This window comes from Sus scrofa, chromosome 5 (genome assembly GCF_000003025.6).
Source record: "Sus scrofa isolate TJ Tabasco breed Duroc chromosome 5, Sscrofa11.1, whole genome shotgun sequence".
NCBI classification, from domain to species: Eukaryota; Metazoa; Chordata; class Mammalia; order Artiodactyla; family Suidae; genus Sus; species Sus scrofa.
The window spans coordinates 64,346,083-64,370,020 of record NC_010447.5 but is presented as its reverse complement, the minus strand read 5'-3'; the positions used below and the strand labels follow the sequence as shown (position 1 = coordinate 64,370,020).

The 23,938-nt window shown below is 50.8% G+C and overlaps 1 protein-coding gene across 3 annotated transcripts in view; it reads left to right on the top strand.

Moving 5' to 3' along the window:
- The window catches only part of PLEKHG6 (pleckstrin homology and RhoGEF domain containing G6), a 19,214-nt gene continuing 14,616 nt past the window's right edge, over positions 19,341-23,938 (top strand). Inside the window, exons 1-5 of one of the 3 annotated variants that reach the window (XM_005653162.3) lie at positions 19,341-20,242; positions 20,523-20,707; positions 21,445-21,650; positions 22,903-23,058; positions 23,584-23,748. In XM_005653162.3, the coding sequence (XP_005653219.1) occupies positions 21,513-21,650; positions 22,903-23,058; positions 23,584-23,748 (459 nt within the window). In that variant the 5' untranslated portion in view covers positions 19,341-20,242; positions 20,523-20,707; positions 21,445-21,512. The other 2 variants (XM_003126549.4, XM_021092434.1) reach the window with 2 other exon arrangements.

The window sequence follows — 23,938 nt, the reverse complement described above, 5'->3', positions numbered from 1 at the left end:
AGAAAATCATGGACTTGAAGAATAGACTTGTGGTTGCCAAGGGGAAGGGGGAGGGAGTGGGGCAGATTGGGAGCTTGGGGTTAATAGATGCAGACTATTGCCTTTGGAATGGATTAGTAATGAGATCCTGCTGTGTAGCACTGGGAACGATGTCTAGTCACTTATGATGGAGCATGATAATGAGAGAAAATAGACTGTGTACATGTATGTGTAACTGGGTCACCATGCTGTACAGTAGAAAAAAAAATTGTAGTGGGGAAATAACATTTAAAAAAATTTTTTAATTAAAAAAAAGAAATTGGAGTTCCCGTCGTGGCGCAGTGGTTAACGAATCCGACTAGGAACCATGAGGTTGCGGGTTCGGTCCCTGCCCTTGCTCAGTGGGTTAAGGATCCGGCGTTGCCGTGAGCTGTGGTGTAGGTTGCAGACGCGGCTCGGATCCCGCGTTGCTGTGGCTCTGGCGTAGGCCGGTGGCTACAGCTCCGATTCAACCCCTAGCCTGGGAACCTCCATATGCCGCGGGAGCGGCCCAAGAAATGGCAACAACAACAACAACAACAACAACAACAACAACAACAACAACAACAAAAAAAGAAATTATCACAACATTGTAAATCAACTATACTTCAATAAAACTTAAAAAAATAAAGTATCCTCTTCACTGCTTTTTAGAATATTCACTGTGTTGTACAACCATCACCACTATCTAATTCCAGAACATTCCTATCACTGTCCCCCCCACCCAAAGAAACACATTACCTATTATCAGTTAGTCCAAATTCCATTCCTCTCCCAAACCCTGACAACTGCTAATCTACTTTCTGTCTCTATGGCTTCACTTATTCTGGGCATTTCATATCAATGGCATCATAACAATACGTGGCCTTTTGTATCTGGTTTCTTTCACTGAGAGCTTCATCCAGGTTGTACCACCTACAAGCACTTCACTCCTTTTTTTTTTTTTTTTTTTTTGGCTTTTTGTCTTTTCTAGGGCCGATCCCGCAGCATATGGAGGTTCCCAGGCTAGGGGTCTAATCAGAGATGTAGCTGCCGGCCTACACCACAGCCACAGCAACACGGGATCCGAGCCGCATCTGCAACCTACACCACAGCTCACGGCAACGCTGGATCCTTAACCCACTGAGCAAGGCCAGGGATCGAACCTGCAACTTCATGGTTCCTAGTCAGATTCTTTAACCACTGCACCACAATGGAAACTCCAAGCTCTTCATTCCTGTTCATGGCTAAAAAGGATTCCACTGCACCCATAGACCACTTTTTGTTTATCTACTCATCAGCTGCTAGTCATTAGGTTGTTTCTACTTTTTGGCTACTTTGAATAATGGTGCTATGAACATCATGGACAAGCTTGTGTGTGAACATGTTTTCAATTTTCTCAGGCATAGACCTAGGAATGAAACTGCTGAGTCACATGGCAGTTCTCTATTTTACTTTTTGAGAATCTGCCAAGCTATTTTCTACAGCAGCTGAGACATTTTACATTCCCAGCCACAAAGTATGGGGATTCTACTTCCTCTACATTCCCACCAACACTTGCTGTTGCTGTTGTAACTATCCTAGTGGGTGTGAAGTAGTAGCTCATTGTGGCTTTGACTGACACTTCCCTAGTAACTAATGATGCTAAAAATATCTTTTTGGAGTTCCTGTTGTGGCTCAGCAGTAAAGAACCTGACTAGTATCCATGAGGACGTGGGTTCAATCCCTGGCCCCACTCAGTTGGTTAAGGATCCTGCATTGCCATGAGCTGTGGTGTAGGTTACAGACACGACTCAGATCCTGCGTTGCTATGGCTGTGGTGTAGGCCAGCAACTGCAGCTTTGATACAATGCCTAACTTGGGAACCTCCATGTGCCACTAGTGCAGCCCTTAAAAAAAATCTTTTCATGAGTTTTTTTTTTGTTTGTTTTTTGGTTTTTGTTTTGTCATTTGTGTATCTTCTTTGGAAAAATATCTACCTAAACCCTTTGTCCACTTTTCATTTGGGTTGTCTTTTTTATTGAATTGTAAGTGTTCTTTACATATTCAGGACACAGGACCCCCAACAGATATATGATTTAAAAATATTTTCTTCCATCCTGTGGGTTGTATTTTCGCTTTCTTGTTAGTGTTATTTGACCCACAGAAGTTCCACTTTTGATGATGTCCCATTTATCTATGTATTTCCTCCTTGATTGCTTGTGCTTTTTTTTTTTTTAGTTATTTCTTGGGCCACTCCCGTGGCATATGGAGGTTCCCAGGCTAGGGGTCAAATTGGAGCTGTAGCCACCGGCCTACGACAGAGCCACAGCAACGTGGGATCCGAGCTGCGTCTGCAACCTACACCACAGCTCACGGCAACGCTGGATCCTTAACCCACTGAGCAAGGGCAGGGACCGAACCCTCGACCTCATGGTTCCTAGTTGGATTCATTCACCACTGTGCCACGATGGGAACTCTTTTTTTTTTTTTTTTGTGCTTGTGTTTTTGTTGCTGTTTTGAAGAATCCATTGCCTAATTCAAGGTCACACAGACTTTCACGTATATTTTCTTCTAAAGTGTTATAGTGTTGTATGTATTTAGGACTTTGATCTATTTTCAGTTCTATATATGGTATGAAATAGGGGTTTAAATTCATCCTTTTTCATGTAGATATCTAGTTGTCCCAGCACCCTCTGTTGAAAAAGCTATTCTTTCCGCCCGCCATTCAGTGGTCTAGGCACCCTCGTCAAAAATCAGTTGACCATGGGAGTTCCCGTCATGGCGCAGTGGTTAACGAATCTGACTAGGAACCATGAGGTTGTGGGTTCGATCCCTGGCCTCACTCAGTGGGTTAAGGATCTGGCGTTGCTGTGAGCTGTGGTGTAGGTCGCTGATGCAGCTTGGATCCCGCATTGCTGTGGCTATGGTGTAAGCTGGTGGCTACAGCTCCAATCAGACCCCTAGCTTGGGAACTTCCATATGCCACAGGAGCAGCCCTAGAAAAGGCAAAAAGACAAAAAAAAAAAAACAAAAAAAAAACCAACCTAACAAACAAAAAAAACAATTGACCATAAATGTATAGGTTTACTTTTGGACTCTCAATTCTATCCCATTGATTTATGTCCCCCCGCCCTTTTTTTTTTTTTTTTTTTGCTTTTTAGGGCCGTGCATGTGGCATATGGAGGTTCCCAGGCTAGGGGTCCAATCAGAGCTGTAGCCACTGGCCTACGCCACAGTCACAGCAACACCAGCTCCAAGCCACGTCTGCAACCTACACCACAGCTCACGGCAACACCAGATCTTTAAACCACTGAGCGAGGCCAGGGATCGAACCTGCAACCTCATGGTTCCTAGTTGGATTCGTTAACCACTGAGCCACAACGGGAACTTCCTAGAATATATAGTTTTTCCTGCTCTGGCTTCCTCATACCCCTTCTGGGAAAAGCAAATGAGAAAATGCATGCACAGGTGCTTTGTAACCTGTAATGCTTTGTGCAAACGAATGAGATGAGGTAGGCTTTTAAAAAGCCATCTGTCTCTTTGGCCTCCTTTCTTTTGGTTCCTTTGTGTACATTCCCTCCAGTTGTCCTCTGCCTGTTCCACCACTTTGTGTTTATCTGCCTGGCCTATCATCCCCACTGCCACCTTGAGGACAAAACCATCCTGCGTGTCCCTGGTGAGGAAGGTGGCTGTGTCTCCTGAATCTTGGTCTAACTCTTCTGTGCCTCAAGATTCTCTCTGTCTCTCTCTCCCTCTCCTGGGCTCTCCCCATAACTGTTTGGTGAGAGGGGGCTTCTGATTAGCTTGGGGCTGCACTGTTTGTACCTCCAGGCCTGACTGCAGAGGTCTGTCCCTCTGCCATACTCAGCTCCTGGCCCCAGCCTCTCCCCATCCCCTCCCAAGGAAACCCGCCCCAGAGATTCCCTAGACAAAGGCTCCCCCACCCCCATCTCTGCTGTAGTCTGGGAGACTCGGCCTGGTTCTAAGCCAGAAAAGGAAGAAGACAGCCGCACCCTGGGGACCCCACCCTGCAGGAGTGGATTTATGCTTGGTTGTTGGTGGCAACCATAGAAACCACAGGTGAGTGTGAGTCAGAAGGTAGTAAACAGGATTCTTTACTAACAGAGGTTGCCCAGGGCAACCCTGGATGCACCAGGCCCTGGATTTCTTGGACTGGCCTCTGAGAACCTCCTAAAACCACAGATCTCCCAGACCAGGAAATTGGGCAAGTCCAACAAATACAGATAGACCATTGGCCATTCTGCTGGGGTTCCTTCTCATGACCCCCAAGATTCCTTGACCCTGAGCTCCCCTGACCTGAGTCTCTTTCCTTTCCTCAAACTCACCACACTGTCTCTGGACTCTTGACTTTCCTACCTGAGCTTTCTACTCCATAAAATCCTCTTTGTTTTTCTTTTCTCTCAGGAAAACACCTATTCATTCTTTAATTTTTATTTTATTTTATTTTGCTTTTTAGGGCCACACCTGCAGCCCATGGAGGTTTCAAGGCTAGGGGTCTAATTGGAGCTGTAGCTGCCGGCCTACACCACAGCCACAGCAACACCAGATCCTTAACCCACTGAGCAAGGCCAGGGATCGAACCTGCAACCTCATAGTTCCTAGTTGGATTCATTAACCACTGCGCCACGATAGGAACTCCGTATTCGTCCTTTAGATCTCAGGCCTTTTGAATGTCAGGACCTCCTCTGACCCCTTCAAGTGTCAGAAACCCCATAAGAGGTGGAATCTCATTTCTCTCTCAGGTTAGTAAAGTCAGGGAGCTCTTGATGGGGGCCGCTCTGCCCCCCAAGAGTGAGTCCCTTAGCCCCATGGTCCAGGAGGGGAGCATCTGCATTCCAGATGCAATAGGGGACAGGAACAAGAAGAGGAGGCCCCAGGAGATTGTGCTGTGGGCTGTGGAAGAGAGGCCGTTAAAGGGATACCCAGCACACCACTGGGGGCAGTTGATTGCCGCCAACTCAAATTCTCCATCTTTGAGTTCCTACTGTGACTCAGCAGTTAATGACCCCAACTAGTATCCATGAGTATGCAGGTTTGATCCCTGGCCTCACTCAGTGAGTTAAGGATCTGGCGTTGCCATGAGCTGTGGTGTAGGTTGCAGATGCAGCTCTCCAGCATTGCTGTGGCTGTGGCGTAGGCCAGCAGCTCCAGCTCCGATTCAACCCCCAGCCTGAGATTCTCCATATGCCCTGGGTTCAGCCCTAAAAAGACAAAAGACAAAAAAGAAAACAACAAATTCTCCATCACCTCCTTCCTAAAATAGCCCTGCCTGCACTCAAGGCACCTGTTGGTTCTCTTGTCCCAACTGCCTATTGACTATCCCGCCACTTCATAAAGGAAAGGTAGGCCTTGTGCCTACTGTGTGCAAGAGCAGGGTAGTGGGGGAGGTCCTGCTGTAGCACAATGGGGTTGCCAGCATTTCTGGAGCATTGGAACGTGGGTTCAATCCCTAGACCAGCACAGTGGGTTAAGGATCTGGTATGTTGCTGATCTGATCCCTGGTGCAGGAACTCCATATGCACATCCCACCCCCCAAAAAAGGATAATGGGACTCCCCCGACCACCACCACCAAGGGCAGGTAATAGGGCTGCATTGTCTACAGACAATTTTATTTATTATTTAAATTAATTTTTTTAAATGAATTTTATTACATTTATAGTTGTACAACAATCATCACAATGAAATTTTATAGCATTTCCATCCCAAACCCTCAGTGCATCCCCCTACCCCCCAACCTGTCTCGTTTGGAAACCATAACTTTTTCAAAGTCCGTGAGTCAGTATCTGTTCTGCAAAGACGTTCCTTGTGTCCTTTTTTTAGATTCCACATGTAAGTGATAGCATTTGATGAGAAAATTTTATTTCTTTTTTTCTTTTTAGGGCCACACCTGCAGAATATGGAAGTTCCCTGGCTAGGAGTCGAATAAGAGCTATGCCACAGCCACAGCCACAGCAACGCAGGATCTGAGCTGCGTCTGCAACCTGCAGCTGCAGCTTGTGGCATCGCCAGATCTTTAACCCATAGACAAGGCCTGGGATGGAACCCAAATCCTCATGGATACTAGTCGTGTACTTAACCCACTGAGCCACAATGGGAACTCCTACAGAGAATTTTAAAGCATAAATTCTCTCCCACCAAACCAGCTGCTCCATATTATCACCTCAGGGTGATTCTAAACATCATCAGTGTAACATATTCCTCCCTGAAAAAATATTTTGTTGGCCTAAATTCTAAATCTAAACAAATGTAGTGGTTACCACTGGCTTTCAAGAATAGATACGTTAAAAAAAAAAAAAAAAAGAATAGATATGTAAACTTCAAACTGACAGAGTTTTATCCTTTAAAAACATTATAGTCTACACAGAATTTTTTTTTCTTTTTGGCCACACCCACAGCAAATGGAAGTTCTCAGGCCGGGGATCAAATTCAAGCTGCAGCTCTGACCTATGCCACAGCAGCAGCAACACCAGATCCTTAACCCACAGCACCACAGTGGGAACTCCCCTACATAGAATTTAATCCAGGAAACTATTTATTCAGTGGGCCCCTGACACCCGTCAACTCTGCTCCAAGTGCCCCTTTTCCAGAGTGAGTGTTCGAGGACTCCCTCCTTCCCCATCAGCCCAGCCCCCTTCCCGCTGGGTCAACCTCTATCCCTGTGGGACATAAACCTGCCTTCAGGCTTTAGATTCAAAGGAAGCCAAAATAGTAGCTGGATGGTAAAGACGAAAGAAATAAAATTCTTTACCTCTGTATACTTGGGACGTTTTATTTGTGTTTAAAAATGTAAACAGTGAAAGGAGGGCAAATAACAGATGAGATTTTTATTTAGTCAGACTAACATGAAATGTGGTCATTTCATTTCATGATTCCTGCTAAAAATAATTTTGTCGAGTGGAGAGGGGAGGTGTTTAAAATCATCCACACCATGCCACGTGCCACAGGTGGCCTCACCTTTCTCGGGTCTTGGTATTAATTATTAGTCATTAATTATTACAGTTAAGTGTAATTAATGCTTGGAATGCCAAAGCTTTGTGTCTCCCAAAAAAATGACAGCAAAACATCAGTCTGGATGAATCCTCTTTGAATCAAATCACCGCAAGCCTGTGGGCCAGTCTTCATGTCTTCTCTGTCACGTGTATATTTTCCTTCTGGGCACAATGTGAAATTAAAAAGAAGGTAGTTTTGGAGTTCCCGTGTTGGCTGGGCAGGTGAAGACCCTGACTAGTATCCATGAGGATGAGGGTTCGATCCTTGGCCTCCCTCAGTGGGTTAAAGATCTGGCATTGCCACAAGCTGAGGTGTATGTCACAGACGTGGCTTGGATCTGGCTTTGCTGTGGCTGAGGCGAAGGCCAGCAGCTGCAGCTCCGATTCAACCCCTAGCCTGAGAACCTCCATATGCCATGGGTGTGGCTCTAAAAAGACAAAAAAAAAAAAAAAAGATAGTTTAGCTCATGTTGAGTTGTTCCAGATTTCAGATATATCATAGATGGGGCTGCAGAGTGATAATGGTATTTATTTCCACGTGTCCCAAATTGTCCAAGAATGCCTGATTCCAAAGAATGAATCCCGTAAACACAAAGCAGGCAAAGTTCTGAAGGTCATGGTACTTTATATCATGCAGGTGGCAAATTCATGGCCCAGAGCCATGCCGTGTCTGTCTATCTTCAAAGTATGCATGATTCTTAAAAAGCATCTGGGCAGTCGGTGCCGATCTGCTCTGAGATGCACTCGGGCCCTCACTGCTCTCAGACGGAGGAAAGCTTGAGTCACCCTCAACCGCCCTGTCTGGGTCTGTTCTCCTTTACATATTTGTATGACTTCCAAGAGGAGGAAGTGACAAGTTTCACATTTACTTTCAACAGTTGAACACTACGTCTTTAAATAAAAGGAACACGTCTCAGAGGCACTTTAGTGTTGTGTATTTTTGTCAACTTCTTTTTTTTTTTTTTTTTTTTGTTTTTTTATCTTTCCTAGGGCCGCTCCCGAGGCATATGGAGATTCCCAGGCTAGGGGTCTAATCTGAGCCGTAGCCACCGGCCTACACCACAGCCACAGCAATGCCAGATCTGAGCTGCGTCTGTGATCTATACCACAGCTCACGGCAATGCCGAATCCTTAACCCACTGAGCAAGGCCAGGGATCGAACCCTCAACCTCATGGTTCCTAGTCAGATTCGTTAACCGCTGTGCCACAATGGGAACCCCCTTGTTAACTTTTAATGACTTGGAGGAAAAAATTTTCATTAACTTCTGCCCTCAAATTATTAGATAAGGGAAAGTCATTCTCTCCCTCTCTTTTTTTTTTAAATTTGGTTAAATGTCTCCTGCTTCCTGTCAATCATCAGTTATTTCTCAGCTTACTGTGTGTTCTTTTTTGTTGTTCTTTTTAGGGCCTCACTCACGGCATGTGGAGGTTCCCAGGCAAAGTGTCAAATCAGAGTTGTAGCCACTGGCCTACACCACAGCAATAACAATGCCAAATCTGAGCCGCGCCTCCAACCTACACCACAGCTCACGGCAATGCCAGATCCTTAATCAACTGAGCAAGGCTAGGGATTGAACCTGTGTCCTCATGGATACTAATCAGATTCGTTTCTGCTGAGCCACAACGGGAACTCCTTATTGTGTATACCTACCATGTTTTTATTAGATTAACAGCATTGTGATGTATTCTCCTGTAAATAAAGCCTTTAACAACGATCCTTTTTTTTTTTCTTTCTTTCTTTTTTTTGGCTGCACCCAGGCATCCAAAATTCCTGGGCCAGGGATTGAATCCAAGCCATAGAAGAGACCTGAGCCACAGCAGGGAGAATGACAGATCCTTAACCGGCTGAGCCACAATGGACCTCCCAAAATATATTCCTGTTTTGATCAATTATATACTAATTATAATTCTAATAATATAGAGAGTGTAGGAGGAGAGCAAATGGGGCCAAATGTTAATAATTAGTGACTTGAGGAAAAGACATACAAGAAGTCATGTTATTTTGCAAGTTTTTTTATAAACTTTGTTTAAATAAGAAACTTAAAAGTGAAGCATTTTAAATGTTAATATTGATAATATGCTAAAAATTACATTTAAAACCCTAAAGAAAAAAGTAAGGTCTAAAAAATATGAAAGATGTGTGTGTGTATGGTATATGCAAGGTATACATATCAAAATTCTTTTTTTATTATTATATAATGATTTTTATTTTTTTCCATTATAGCTGGTTTACAGTGTCCTGTCAATTTTCTACTGTACAGCAAGGGGACCCAGTTACACATACATGAATACATTCTTTTTTTCCCTTTATCAGGCTCCACCATAAGGGCTTAGACATCGTTCCCAGTGCTACACAGCAGGATCTCATCGCTAATCCAAAATTTTTTGATAGTGACAAAGTTTGAAGACAACAGTTTTTTAGTTATTATTTTATTGAAGTAGTTGGCTTGCAGTGTTGTATTAATTTCTACTCTACAGCAAAGTGATTCAGCTAAACATTACAACTGAATCTTTTTCTTATTCTTTTCCATTATGGTTTATCACAAGATATTGCTTATAATTCCCTGTGCTATAGAGTAGGACCTTGTGTTTATCCATTCTATGTCTAACAGTTTGCATCTGCTAACCCCGATCCTTCCCTCTCCCACCTCCTCCCCCTTGACAACAAGAAGTCTGTTCTCTGGAACACAAAGTCTTAAGGAACATGTCAGGAAACCATCATGTGATTCTTTTGCTTTCACCCCATTGGCCAGAACTTGCCACGTAGTCATTGCTCTCACAAGTGAATTCCGGGAAATCAGACTCTAAGATGGAATTGTGAAAGGGAGAGGTTTATTGGAAGCACCCTTGGATTCAGCCTGGATGGTGGAGAAACGGAGCAGGACTGGGCAGAGGGAGGAGAAGGAAGACAATGTCTTGGCCAATCAATCCCACGGGCAGCTCTGGAGCCAGGATGGCCTTGCAGAGTTATCCCAACCTGAAACAAGGGGGCCAGGCCTTTATACACTCACCAGCAGGCTCCTGCATGCAGCTGCCCTGGGGGGACAATGGCAGAACCTCAGATGAGGCAGCTATTGGGCTAAAGCAGTCACCAAAAGGGGGGCTCAGTTGCAAGCTCTCAGTAATGTCCACAGCATCCCCATTCTACAGACAAGGAAGCTGAGGTACATTGAGATCAAACAGTTTACCCAAGGTCACAAAGCTGGTAAATGGTTGTTTCACTTATTCACTGCCACACTAATGCTGTATTCATTTATAATGTTGTGTTAATTTTTTTTGTGGATGAAAAATCCACAAGAATTCATTTCTGTGGATGAAATTTCATCCACGAAAAGTCTAATAACAGACTAATATTAGCGGGTGGGTCTGAGGTCAGCTTGGGCCAGGCGAGGCTGATTTCGCCTGGGCTCACTCTTGCATCTGTGTCCACGGGGCAGCTTTATTTTGCCTGGCATGGGATGGCCAGGGATAACTTCTCTCACCCCCGCAAGGTCTCTAGTGCTCCACAGGCTATGCTGGGCCTGTCCTCAGGAGGCTGGGAAGGTGCCAGGAAAGAAGGAAGGTGGGCAAAGCCTTCAGAGCCCCAAGATCAAAACTGGTTCGCGGTCACTTTTACTCTGGTGGCCAAAGCACATCACCAGGCCACACCTGGAGTCGGCCTGGGAGGATGCTGGTAGATGGCAGAGATGCCCAGAGGCCTGGAACCTGGGGATGACCTACTCCAGTGATGGATGCAAACTTCAGAGACCTCAGTCTCAAGCCTTATTCTGCAGCTACCACCCTGTCCAATCTTTAGTTAGCATTTGTTTCAAGTTCCATCAGTTGATGCACCCAGCACTTTGATGGGCCCTGAGAGGGGAAATGTCCCCCTTTTAAGGCGCACATGGCCTATTTAAGGAGACGCAATACCCACTAAAGGCAGGAGGAGTGACAAAGGTGGCAAAAGCAACAGGAATCAGGGAATTCCCATTGTGGCGCAGTGGAAATGAATCCAACCAGGAACCATGAGTTTGCAGGTTCGATCCCTGGCCTTGCTCAGTGGGTTAAGGATCCAGTGTTGCCGTGAGCTGTGGTGTAGGTCGCAGACGCAGCTTGGATCCAGCGTTGCTGTGGCTCTGGCATAGGCTGCCAGCTGTAGTTCCAATTAGACCCCTAGCCTGGGAACTTTCATATGCCTTGGGTATGGCCCTAAAAAAAAAAAAAAAAAAAAAAAAAAAAAGCAACAGGAATCAAAGGAAGTAAAAAGGTACGGGGACAGGAGAAGCCCAAGGGTAGGGCGGGGGTTGATCTGGGTCTTGCAGAATGGACAGAATTAAGTCCAATGGTGAGTAATGAAGGACAAATAATTCCACTTCCTCCTCCCTCCCAGGTACTGAAGATGGGAGATGGGACAGGGGACCCATGAGGAAGATTGTTCTCTAAATCCCCTCTCAGCTGGCCCCTCAGCCCCCTACAGTTTTCTATCGGCCCTGGGCAGGCACTGAGTGCCCTGATCCCAAGGACAAGTATATTCCATTCTCATGGGAGTTTACCCATGAGAGTATGGTGGCTTCCCAGAAAAATCTTTGGTTTTGCTGAGCAAAAGGGCAGGCAGAGCTCCTGGAAAGAGGACAAGGGCAGGTGGCTTTATAAAGGAAAGAGGATGAGGCTTCAGGACTGATGATCAGGAAGAGGGCCTGGAAGGAGACAGAATGGAGAGGATGAAGGGATGCTGGGAGGAGTGATATTTTGAGGACCAGGGTGATGTGTGAAGACGATTTTTTCTTTTTTCTTTTTTTTTTTGGCCATGCCCCTGGCATGCAGAACTTCCCAGGCTAAGGATCGAACCCAAGCCACAGCAGTGACAACACGGAATCCTAACCGCTTGGCCACCAGGGAACTTCTGTGCAGGCACTTTGTGTGCTTGCGTGTGTGTGTGTGTGTGTGTGTGTGTGTGTGTGTGTGTGTGTGTGTGTGTGTGTGTGTGTGTGTGTGTGTTTTCAGGGCCGCACCCCCAGCATATGGAGGTTCCCAAGCTAGGGGTCAAATTGGAGCTGCAGCTGCCGGCCTACACCACAGCCAAAGCAACACGGGATCTGAGCTGCATCTGAGAACTACACTAACGCTCATGATAACGCCGGATCCTTAACCCACTGAGCAAGGCCAGGGATCGAACCTGCATCCTCATAGATACTAGTCAGATTCATTTCTGCTGTGCCGTGACGGGAACTGCTGAAGGGGCTTTTTTAAGGAAATATTGCTTGTGGTGAGCTGCAGGACTCTGAGCTCCAGGACACAGCCCTGAGCAAAGGCCAACATCACTTCCTAAGGCAGTGGGGGTCAGAGCTCTGTTTCTTTGAATGCTGAGATGCCCTTTAGGTTGGAAACAAGGCAGTTGGTTTCTGCTGGTTCCTTTGCCCTGTGGAAGGCTTACCCACAGTAACCCATTTATTTTCTACAGGATGGTGGCGAGAGGGGCAGGCTTGGGGATCAGACACACCTGAGTTCAAATCCTACCTTTTCCTCTTGCCGGCTTCATCCTCTTGAGCATGTTATATAACCTCTCTGAACCTGTTTCCTCCTCTGTTGTAGGAGAATAATACCTAACTCATAGGGTTTTATGAGGATTAAATGAAATCACACGTGTCAGGTGCTAAATTATGCCTGCACCTAGTAATTACTATATTAAAAAGTTAGCTGTCAAAAAAAAAAAAAAAAAGGAGTTCTTTTGTGGTGCAGCAAGTTAAGGATCCAGTATTGTCACTGCAGTGGCTTGGGTGGCTGCTGTAGCTTGGGTTTGATCCTTGACCCTGGAACTTCCACATACCATGGGTGCGGCCAAAAAAAAAAAAAGTTAGCTGGCATCATTATAATGATCCTAAAATGTAGTATCATTATCCTCATTTTACAGACAAGGACAGACACTTGGAGAGGTCAAGTTCACCTGCCCCATAAGCCCTTGTGAAGGGCCTGACATTGAACAGCTGCCGGCCTACACCACAGCCAAAGCAACACGGGATCTGAGCTGCATCTGAGACCTATACCACCACTCATGGCATAGTGAGGAGTGCATGAGGCCGTGACAGCCATCTAGGCAGACAGAAACAATCAATTCAAAATCAGGGTGGAGGAGCTCCGTGGTGGCTCAGCAGGTTAAGGATCCGGCATTGTCACTGCTGTGGCTCTTTTTTTTTTTGTCTTTTTGCCCTTTTGCCTTTTCTAGGGCCCCTCCAGCGGCACATGGAGGTTCCCAGGCTAGGAGTCGAATTGGAGCTATAGCCGCTGGCCTACACCATAGCCACAGCAATGTGGGATCCAAGCCGAGTCTTCAACCCACACCACTGCTCATGGCAACGCCGGATCCTTAACCCACTGAGCAAGGCCAGGGATCGAACCTGCAACCTCATGGTTCCTAGTCGGATCTGTTAACCATTGCACCACAATGGGAACTCCACCGCTGTGGCTCAGGTTCCATCCCTGGTCATGGAACTTCCACATGCCAAGGGTGCAGCCAAAAAAAATAAAATAAAATCAGCGTGTAGATGAGTGTAAAGTGGGAATAAAATGAAAGGGAGGTCAGAGATATTTGTCCCAGAGGCTCACAGAGGTCTCCTGTTGGAGGCTAGTGGTTGGACCAGAAGCCCGCTCCAAAGCCCCATTGGATATGGGGGTTGGATCCCAGCTGTTCCACATGCTGGCTTTGGGCCCTTGGCCAAGTTACTTTACGTGAGACTCAAGTCTCACATCCCTCAAACAGGATAAAGCCAGCATCCCTGTTCCATTGGGTTGTGATGAGGAGAAAGGTGATTATTCTTCACTGAGCACAGGGTCAGGCACATGGGATGGTTCCTGAGACCTACCTGCTGCCCCTGTGAACCCCAACTGAGAACCGGGGTCTCTGGAGGATGAGGAGATGATCCAGGGCTGCTGGATGCTGCTAACATGATCCGAATTGTGGCTCAGTTATCTAAAGGGGGACCCACGATACAGAGAAGAGTATTCCCCAGAAGATGAGCTGCAGGTATTTGGGTCAGAGATGAGAAAGAACTTCCTGAAAGTCAGCGTTGTTCAATTAAATTAGAATGAATAATTTAGCACTGTTGTGCTAGTGTCTGCTTTAGGAGTGAAATATCTGCCCTTCCTCCTGGGCTGGGCAAGATATGTCATAACGAGATGGGCCCAGAGAGTCTGTCTCTCTGAGCAATTGAGCCTGGAAATACACATGTCACGAGCAAGGGCTGGCTGTGAGTTTGGACTCTGTGACAAAGGCCACGGAGTTTAAAGAAGCTGACCATGGGGAGTGGGGGAGGAGCTGTTCTAGCTTTAAAAACATTTGCAAGAACTGATCCAAAGCCTTAAACTTCTTAATTCCGTGAGCTTGCGAATCTTCTTCGGGCTGAGGAGACCCAGTGTCCACACAGGCCTGAGGGAGGAAGTCAAATGACCGCTTGGAGGAAGTGACTCTCCCTGATGAGGGCCTCTTGAACAAAGGCACAGACTGGGCAGCAGCCTCGTGGAAGCTGTGACACAGCGGCGAGGACCATCTGCTGAGGACATTAGGCAGTGCTCCTGCACCAGAGGAGTCTTGGGTTGTGAGAGCACATCCCTCCCACTTAACCGGAAATGGCAGAGATTTGGGGACTTGTTCACTCCGAGCCCCTAGACCAAGTCAACTCTAACTGCAATTCCAGGGATTGCCACTAGGGGAGACCACAGCCCACAGGGGCTGGGAGGCGAGTCAAAGCCAGGAACTAAACCGCCTCCAGAGTCCAGAGAGGTTGTTTTTGTTTCTTTTTTGTGGGCTGTTTTTTTGGCCCAAGCCTACCGCCCAGGGAAGCTCCCTGGCCAGGGATCGAACCTGAGCCACAGCAGTGACAAAGCCAAATCCTTAACTGCTAGGCCACCATCCTTGAGTTTTGCTACATTCTCCTCATTCTTAGAGGCCCAAGCCAGGGAGAAGAGTATAGAACATTCCCACAGGTGGAGACCCCAGTGTCATAGCCTCAGCCTCACCTGCTAAGGAACCTGCCTGGGGGTTCTGAGCCACAGAGGTCCTATTGGTCTGGTTAGGATGCCACAGCTCCCCCCACACCAACCCCAGGACCAATGGCAGGAGCACAGAGCACAGACCTGGACAGTCACACACCTGACCCCAAGGTCTGCTCCAGGAAAACCCAAGAGGGTACGTGTAGTTTTGGGGCCCCCAGCTCCTCTCCTACTCACTTTCCCCCATCAGCATCACCAGAGCAAAGGCCTTACGCTCTCCCATTGCCCTGGTCTTGGTCTAATGTACGAAACATCTGGAGTTCCCGTCATGGCACAGGGGAGATGAATTTGACCAGGAACCGTGAGATTGCGGGTTCAATCCCTGGCCTCGCTCATTGGGTTAAGGATCCGGTGTTGGAGGTTGAACACGTGGATCAGATCTGTCATTGTTGTGGTTGTGGCATAGGCCGGCAGCTGTAGCTCCAATGGACCCCTAGCTGAGAACTTCCATATGCCGAGGGTGCAGCTATTAAAAGCAAAAAAAAAGAAAAAAAGAAACACCTGATAAACCCCCTAAGACAGAGGGAGCCCTTTGTCCCCACCAAGGCTGAGCCACCTTAAGTCTCTCTCTCTGGAGCCCTCATCATCCATAGACTCCTCCTGGATATAATATTCTAAGAGATGCACTACCAAGCCATCGGAATTGGCATGCACGGTAAAACTTCTGTGGCACGGTGGTCCTAGAGGGCCAGAACCTTCCAAAGGAGCACCACGGAGGAAATGCTGAAGCTACAGGAATGAACCAGGAATGCCCTACTGAAGTTGGGGAAGAATTCCAGGCATTTAAAAAAACAGAGGCGGTGCCTCTGGGCAGAGGTAGAGAGATGACAGCGTAGGCACATCTACCTACAAGTCAACTCTCTCTGGCTCCTCCAGCAAGTCAAAGTTGTTCAACGCCACAGACACCGATGCAGGTCTGTGCTAGGGCCTCCCTGCCCTCAAGGAGCTCGGAGTCCAGTGAGGGTCATGGGCGAGGTACTAGGCAGAATCAGAGTGGTGCCTTTCCAGGAAATACGGTAGCCAAGACATTGAAAGCAGGAGGAAAGTGATCACTCTGGTTGGGGGATCTTCAGGAAAAGTTTCGTGAAGGAAGGAGGCCCTCGAAGGAGGAAGAAACGGAGATGGAAGGAGAAGGGGTCAGTTCCATTACGCTGGCCTGGGGGCGGAAGCGGACGTGCTTGAGCAAAGTCATGGACGCAGGGAGGTCAACACAGATTCAGAGAAGGGGGACGCATCCAGGGGTGGAGAAGGGGAGCAGCAGATGAACGTTGGGAAGTATAACTGGGGCCGTGCCATCGAGGTCCTTGAACACCACGAAGAAGTTTGTGCTCCAAAGCCACCACCCAGAAATCAGGTGCTGGGAGGGTGGGATGTTCTGAGAAAACCATCAGGGCAGACTCTCAGGAGGCCTTTGGGAGGCCTTCCCCCCAGCTTTATTTGTTTTTTTTTTTGGGGGGGGGTTGGCCACACCCTCACACAGAAGTTCCCAGGCCAGGAATTGAACCTGCGCCACAGCAGTGACAATGCCAGATCCTTAACTACTAGGCCACCAGGGGAATGCCCCCCTTTCCTTTTAAACACATTTCTTTCTGTTGTTGTTGTTGTTGTTGTCTCTTGTCTGTTGAGGGCTGCCCCCGAGGCTTATGGAGGTTCCCAGGCTAGGGGTCCAATTGGAGCTGTAGCTGCCAGCCTACGCCACAGCCACAGCAAAGCAGGATCCCAGCTGCACCTGCGACCTACATGGCAGCTCACGGCAATGCCAGATCTTTCAAACCCGCGTCTTCATGGATACTAGACAGGTTCATTACCACTGGTCCACAGCAGAAACTCCTCCATGTATAACTCATATATCAGCGTTCTGTTCCCCATTAGTCTGCAACCTCCAGGAAGTCGGGGACGATCTGGACACTGGGAATGACACGATTCTCTGCTAGTCCTCACACTGGGAATACACATTCTGTATATTCCTAGCACTGTGCACAGATGAACACTGCCAGTAAGTGGGGAAGGGGGGCGGGCACCACTTCTGGTCTAAGGCACTGTCAGCTGTGCCCAGTGGCCTGACCTCCTGGTTTTATCTGCCCCACATAACCTGATGCTTCCCAGCTGGAGCCCTCAGCTTCCCCACCCACCCCCACCCCTGTCCCCACAAGCAAGACACGCCTCCCATCACCTCCCTTGTCACAGTGCCTGCTAGCACCTCATTAACACAGATGGCCCCCGCCCTGCTCTGAGAGACATGGGCTAGGCCAAGTTCAGGGGTCAAGGGAGTCTCCCTGATCTTCCTGCCTGTGGGGAAGGAGAGAAGGTACATGGGGTCCCCCTATGCCAGCCCCAGAAGTCACCTCACGCTGCCGAGGACAGATGCTTTGACCCTCAGAGGTCCAATCTTGGACAGACACCTCCCCAGCCTGATAAGGGCCATCTGCTCAGGGGCAGAAACTGCAGCACAGAGAGGGACAGGTCTCATGCCAGAGATGCCAAGGAAGGCTAGTTTCAGCCAGAAAGAAAGACACATATCCCAGTGGCCCTCTTGGGCCAAGGGCCAGGTGCTCCCCAGCCACTCAGCAGAGGCCAACCCGCCAACCTCCCAACTCTTCGGGCTTCATTCGACTCCCTGAGACGTGTTTCCCTCTCGGCCTGTCACACACAGAAGAGACATGTGAGGCTGTGGCAGGCCCAAAGAGAACTCGGGGGATCCGCCCCTCAGCCCACATCTCGGGCCGGCCACTCCTCCAGCACTGAGACTCCAGCCTTCCCTGGGAACCTCTCCTCCCAGGGAGGATGAAGACAGGCCCCGGAGCATGGGGTGGGTAGAGACTGGATCTCAGCCTTGAGGGAAGTGAAAGGGTTAACTCTCGCATGTGTCCACTGGGCCAGTTGAGCCTGCTCTCCCTGGAGCCTGTAAGCACAGGCTGCCTCTGGTGTGTTCTCTCAATTTCAGTTCCTCTCTCCTTCCGCTTCCTTTTGGGAGACACTGGGAGAGGAGGCTGGGGACCTTGGCACCAGCAGTCTCTGGGGTGTCATTTAATACTGCAGTAATCACCACCTTCTGTTTACTGGCCCTCATAGCTACTCTTGTCATCCCTGGATCCATGTCTGCCTGCCTGTCTGTCTATCTGTCTCTGTCTCTCTCTTTCTCTCACACACACACAAACACACAAATGGGAAAAAGGGCTTCTCTCCACCTCAGTTCCTATCCTACCTGACTTCTCTCCCTAAAACTGATCCTCATCAATTGGGAGGCAGGAAGCAGGAGGTAGGATGCAGAGAGCTGGAGGTACAAACACAGCTCTTCTGAACTAGCAGAGCAATCATGTAACAGCCAGCTCAGAACACGAGAATATTGGAGGAGGAGTAGAAGGAAGGCAGATGAAATCGGAAAGTATCAAAGGATAAAGTTACCAGAGGGGGAGGGAGGACTAGAACACATCAGATCATTTGTGTGTTTAATATCCCATTTAAGAGAGAATAGAGACCCGGGAGTTCCCGTCGTGGCTCAGTGGTTAACGAATCCAACTAGGAACCATGAGGTTGCAGGTTCGATCCCTGGCCTTGCTCAGTGGGTTAAGGATCCAGCGTTGCCGTGAGCTGTGGTGTGGGTCGCAGATGCAGCTCCGATCCCATGTCACTGTGGCTGTGGCGTAGGCCGGCGGCTACAGTTCCAATTGGACCCCTAGCCCGGGAACCTCCATATGCCACTGGAGTGGCCCCAGAAAACGTAAAAAGACAAAAAAAAAAAAAAAAAGAGAGAGAGAGAGAGAGAATAGAGACCCTTTCCCCAGTGATAAAGAGAGAGGATGCTTTTGAAAGTGTCTGTACACTTCAGAGCTGTATCAGTCACTGCATGGTGAACTCCCAGGAGGAAGACCACAGGACAGGATGGAGGGGTGGGAGCACAAGGACCTGCCCCCCACCCCCTCTGCACTAGATCTTTGGCTTCATGATTATGAGATGACAATGACCACACATCCATGAACACTTATTTTTTTTTTTTTGTCTTTTTGTCTTTTCTAGGGCTGCACCCACCAGAGCCACAGCATCGCCAGATCCGAGCTGTGTCTGTGACCTACACCACAACTCACAGCAACACCAAATCCCCAACCCACTGAGCGAGGCCAGGGACAGGAACCCTCAACCCCATGGTTCCTAGTCAGATTCATTAACCACTGAGCCAAGATGGGAACTCCTCCATGAACACTTCTGATTTCCAAAGTCCAGTATTATCTGACAGGTGATGTGTCCTGATGTGGGAATGTGAAGACGTGTAGTTCCTTGAACTTTTACTAGCTGCCGTAGCAGCTGGGAGGACTTCCTAAAGCCCAGAGTGCGCCTATCTGCCGGTAAAGGGTGAGGGTGCCCCCATCGGATACCCCTGTCCTTCCCCGCCTCCCCCCACCCCCAGACTTAGGTAAGGGAAGAAATGTTGGGTCAGCCTCAAGGGAGCACCAGCCACCCTCCCTGGAGCAAAGGCGAAGTCCAGCCTTCCACCAGATGGCTAGAGCCGGCAAGCAGAGATAAAGGTCACACTTTGGACTGACTCCACAGCCAAAGGGCAGAGGGGGTTGGGGGGGTGCCTCGGGGTCCCCGGGCCCCCAGGCCCTTCTGCTGCCTGTCAAGCTCCCCTGCAAGGTTAAAGGAAGAAGGCGAGGCCCAGGTCCAGGCCCCGGCAGGAGGGACTAGCCACCCACTCATGGCAGGCACGAAGTGAAGTGGGCACCTGCTGCCGGTCATTCGGTCACTCGGTCACTCAGTCATCACCGCTGCCGCCTCCCGCCGCGGGCCCCCATCCTCGAAGTTACGGTTCCCGGCAGGGGTCTGGCCCAGAGGGCAGCACGCGAGGGTGGGGGTGTCAGGCCGGGCCGGGTAGGTAGCGATTTCAGGGGCGAAGAGAACTGGGGAGTGGGACCTGCGGAGTCAGCCCTCCTCACCGGAGGAGGGTGGCGGTTGCGGCTCAGGCCAGGCTGCTAGGTCCCAGAGGCCCCACCGGCTCCAGCCGCGCAGCGGTCCGCTGCCTGCGGGAGGGGGAGGAGCCAGCCCGCGGCCCCGCCCCTCCGCCCCCTCCCTCGGGACCTGCCCTGCGCTGCCCAGGTCCCGCGGGCTGTTGGGTCCCAGACCCGGCCTGGCCGCGGGGCGGGCATCGCCGGGGGAGCCGTCGGCGACCGGCAGCCCCGCAGGCGGGGGCCAGCAGCGCGGGCAGCCGATGCCGGGACACCTGTGCGCCCAGGTGAGCGGTGGGCGGGCCGGGCTGGCGCGGGCGCGGCGTCCGGGCAGGGGGTCGGGGCGCGGGGGGCGGGAGAGAAAGGGAAGCCAGGTCAAAGCTCAGAAAGGAGGACCCTATGGAGGAAGAGCTCTAGGAGGAAGGACTACTGGGGGGGGGGGCGGAGACAAGGAAAAAGTCGTCCTCCCTGCTCATAAATCAGAAACGCGAAGGGGGAAGGCTGTGGGTCCTTGAGGGCCCACTTGGAGGGGGGCCTACACCTGCTTAGGAGGCCTCTCCTCTCTAGGCCCTGCCCACCCCGAGCGGGTCCTCCTCGATCCAGGTTTAGGGGAAGGGATGCAGCCCCAGGCACGGCTCCCGGCCCCACGGAGAAGTTCCCAGAGGCTGGGGAGGACCAAACAGAGCCTGACCCCTCTTGGCTCGTCTCTAAGGCCAGTGGCCTGATAACTGTCTGTGGCCCGGAGGGTCCAGGTAAGAGGTGGGCAGCTTTTCAGTAAAAGGCCAGGGAGTAAATTGTTCAGGCTTTGAAGCCAATATCCATATCATCTCTGTCGGGACTAGCAGGAAAGCAGCCACAGATAACTGACCGATAATAAGGCCAAGGAGATGTGCCGGTGTTCTGATAACATTTTATGAATGTGGAGTTTGAATTTCATATGATCTTCCTATGTTGTGAAATATTATTCTTCTTTTGACTTTTGCCAACTCTTTAAACATGTAAAACAACATTCTTAGCTTGTGGGCTGTGCAAAAACAGGTGGTGACTGGACAGTCTCCAGCCACCCACCTTGCCCCCGAGTGACAGTCTCCAGTCACTCCCCCCCGCCTCACCATGAGGAAGGGGAGGGTAGAGCCTTGTGGGAAGGGAATCTCCCCACTTGGGGGCATTCAGGGAGCAGGGGACCTGTCTGAGACCCTTGCTTCCAGGTACTCTCAGGACTGCGGCATCCTTGGAGGCCAGTGTCGGAGCTGGCACCCCAAATGTGCACCTGCGAGAGAGGGGTATAGTTCCAGGGGCTTTCTAGCCAGCTTGGGGGGGGGGTGTGCTCCACCCCCTCAAGTCAGAGATGAGGCAGCTGTGCTCTCCCAACACCCAATCTTGGCCCTCCCCTTCCCGTCTCTTCCCCCCCGCCCCAGCCTCTGCCCTCCAGCCTGGTGCCACCCACTGACCAAGGCTGGCCCTTCCACTTCATATTTTCTCTCTGCAGTCTCAGGAGGCCCCTTTCTCCTGGACATTGGAGCTATGACCCTTTGGAGGTGACCCAGGAGAGAAGGGATGCAGGCTTTTGGGCCTCCCAATGAAGGGCCCTTCCAAGGACTGGTGGCCTCCCGTATTGAGACTTATGGGGGTCGGCATCAGGCCTCCACCCAGAGTACTCCTGGCAGCCTCTATCCCCGAGGAGGCCTCGTGCTGGTGAGTCCAGGCTGCACCCTAAAGGTGACTTGGGTGGGGCAGGAGGGAGAACCCCACGGCTTTCAAGCCTCTGTCCCTTTGCCAGACCTTGTGCTGGTCGATTCCTCCCCGCATCCCTGCCTTCTTTCCTGGGCGGTGACAGGGACGGGGTTGTGCTGGGCCAGGCTCCCTCCTGGAATGCCACACCCAACCCAGACAGAGGGGGCAGGTGAGACAGAGAGTCCCGAGAGGCCAGGCCCTCAGACAAGCTGTTAGACTGGTGGGAGACACGGAGCTGGCGGGGACAGTCACCAAACCCTGGGGTTGCCACCTCCCAGACTCCCGCCTCTCCTTGGGAGGAGCTGTGGGTTCCCTGAGACCTGCCTCCCTCTGAGTCAGGCCTGGAGGAAGAGCAAAGGTTCAAGGTGTCCCTACTGCACAGGTGGGGAGGGGCGTGGGGACCTGCCTGGCTCCACCCCGGGCCCCACCCTCCTGGCCAGCCTCCCGTGCTGACCAAGGAAAGGGGTGTGGCGGCCCAGGGTCTTTCCCTGGGCCTCCAGGCTTACCTTGCTCCTTGAGAACAGTTCTGCTTCCAGCCCGGGGGTATCCCCTGCCAGAGAAGAGGAGGAGCTGGCCCAGGGAGACAGCTGAGGGTGGGAAGGGAGCCTGGGAGCTTTGTGGGTACATCAGGCCACAGGCATGGAGGAATGTGACCAGGCCTGCCCGGGAGGAGGCTTCTGGCCTCCGTCTCAACCTGTCACAGGGAAGGGCAGCCCCTCCCAACTGGATGGGACACCGGGCTACAGGCCCCGGGGAAGAGGCTGCACATGTGTGTGCCCTCATCCCCACGTGCGAGGGAGGCTGTCACAGACAAGGGAGGCTGTGAGGACCCCAGAAAGCAGTGTGCACCGGGCACTGTGCACGCCTGGCCGCGGGACGAGGAGCGCACCTGTGAGCAGGCGAGCCCAGGGTGCATCCAGAGCCCACGCATGTGCCTACTTGTGCTCCCGCTCTGCATGCGGCTCCACTTCTACCTGGGCCCCTGGGGACCCTTGCTGGTATGCCCCTGCCCAACCCCACCTGGCCGCCCTGGCAGCATCCACCGTGACTCAGAGCAGGAGCCACTCACACTAAACTGGTTTGAGGGGAGAGGTGAGCCGGCTCAACTTGCAGGCCTAGGGGATGCTGTCTGGAGCCAAGCCTGGTCCCACTGCCCCTCTGGGACTTCCAGGGGCAGGGAGCACCCCCAGAATCCCCCCTCCTCCTCCTCCAGGATCCCAGCCGCCGACGCCTCCAGGGCTACAGCCCCTTTGTTAAGGGTTTCGTCCCAGCCAGAGGCCTGTCTCCCTTGAGGTTGCGAGAACCAGAGCCCGAGAAGAGGCATGGAGGCCATTTTGGGGCTGGCTCCCCTCACTCCCCCAAGCTCAAGGTAAGGGGTCCCTCTCTGCCTTGCTGCAAGGTCCTCCACAGATGATCAGAGCTGAGAGCCAGGAGTCCGTCCAAGAAGCCAGGTCTAGCTCTGAACTGGGGCCTGTCTCTAAGCCAGGGCTGCCCCATAAAAATGTCCCCTTTCTGGGAAAGTGTCAGAATGGTTCCTGAGACCACTGGTTTCTTCTGTTCCATCCTGGTCTTCACCTGAAGGTCCCTCTCAAGGGTTCTGTCTCGGGAGAGCCCTGGAGGGTATCTTTCTGGTCAGGGAGCTCAGGGCAGATGCCTCTGTCCAGGGACCTTCTGCAGGCGAGGTTCTAGCAACATGTTCCAGCAATGCCTTGTCTCCTGAATACCAGCCGGGGTCGATCCCTGTCCCCCGGGCCTGCGGGTCCTCACTCACACTCAGAGCAGCTTGCCACCTGCCATTCGCACACACACACACACACACACAGAGTCCTTCCCGAGCTGGGTGGTCTGGGTGCCTAGGACATAGCCAGGACTCACCCCCTCTTGGCGCCCCCAGGAAGTCCCCAAGGCCCATGAGCTGGAGATGAGACTGCACACATTCAGCATGTTTGGGATGCCCCGCCTGCCCCCAGAAGACCGGCGGCACTGGGAGATCGGAGAGGGCAGCGACAGCGGCCTGGTCATCGAGAAGTCCTGGAAGGAGCTGGTGCCTGGGCACAAGGTGGGCCTGGGACACAGTGGTGTCGTAGACCCACACACACACACCTCACCTCTGCCTCTTGGGAAAGCCCTGGGAGGCACCTCGCTCTAACTTCTGATCCTGGCCCCAGCTCCCACTAGCACAACCCCATCCAGATAGCAAACCTCTCTGCGCCTCGGTCACCTTGTCTGTGACATGAGGATAACACCCC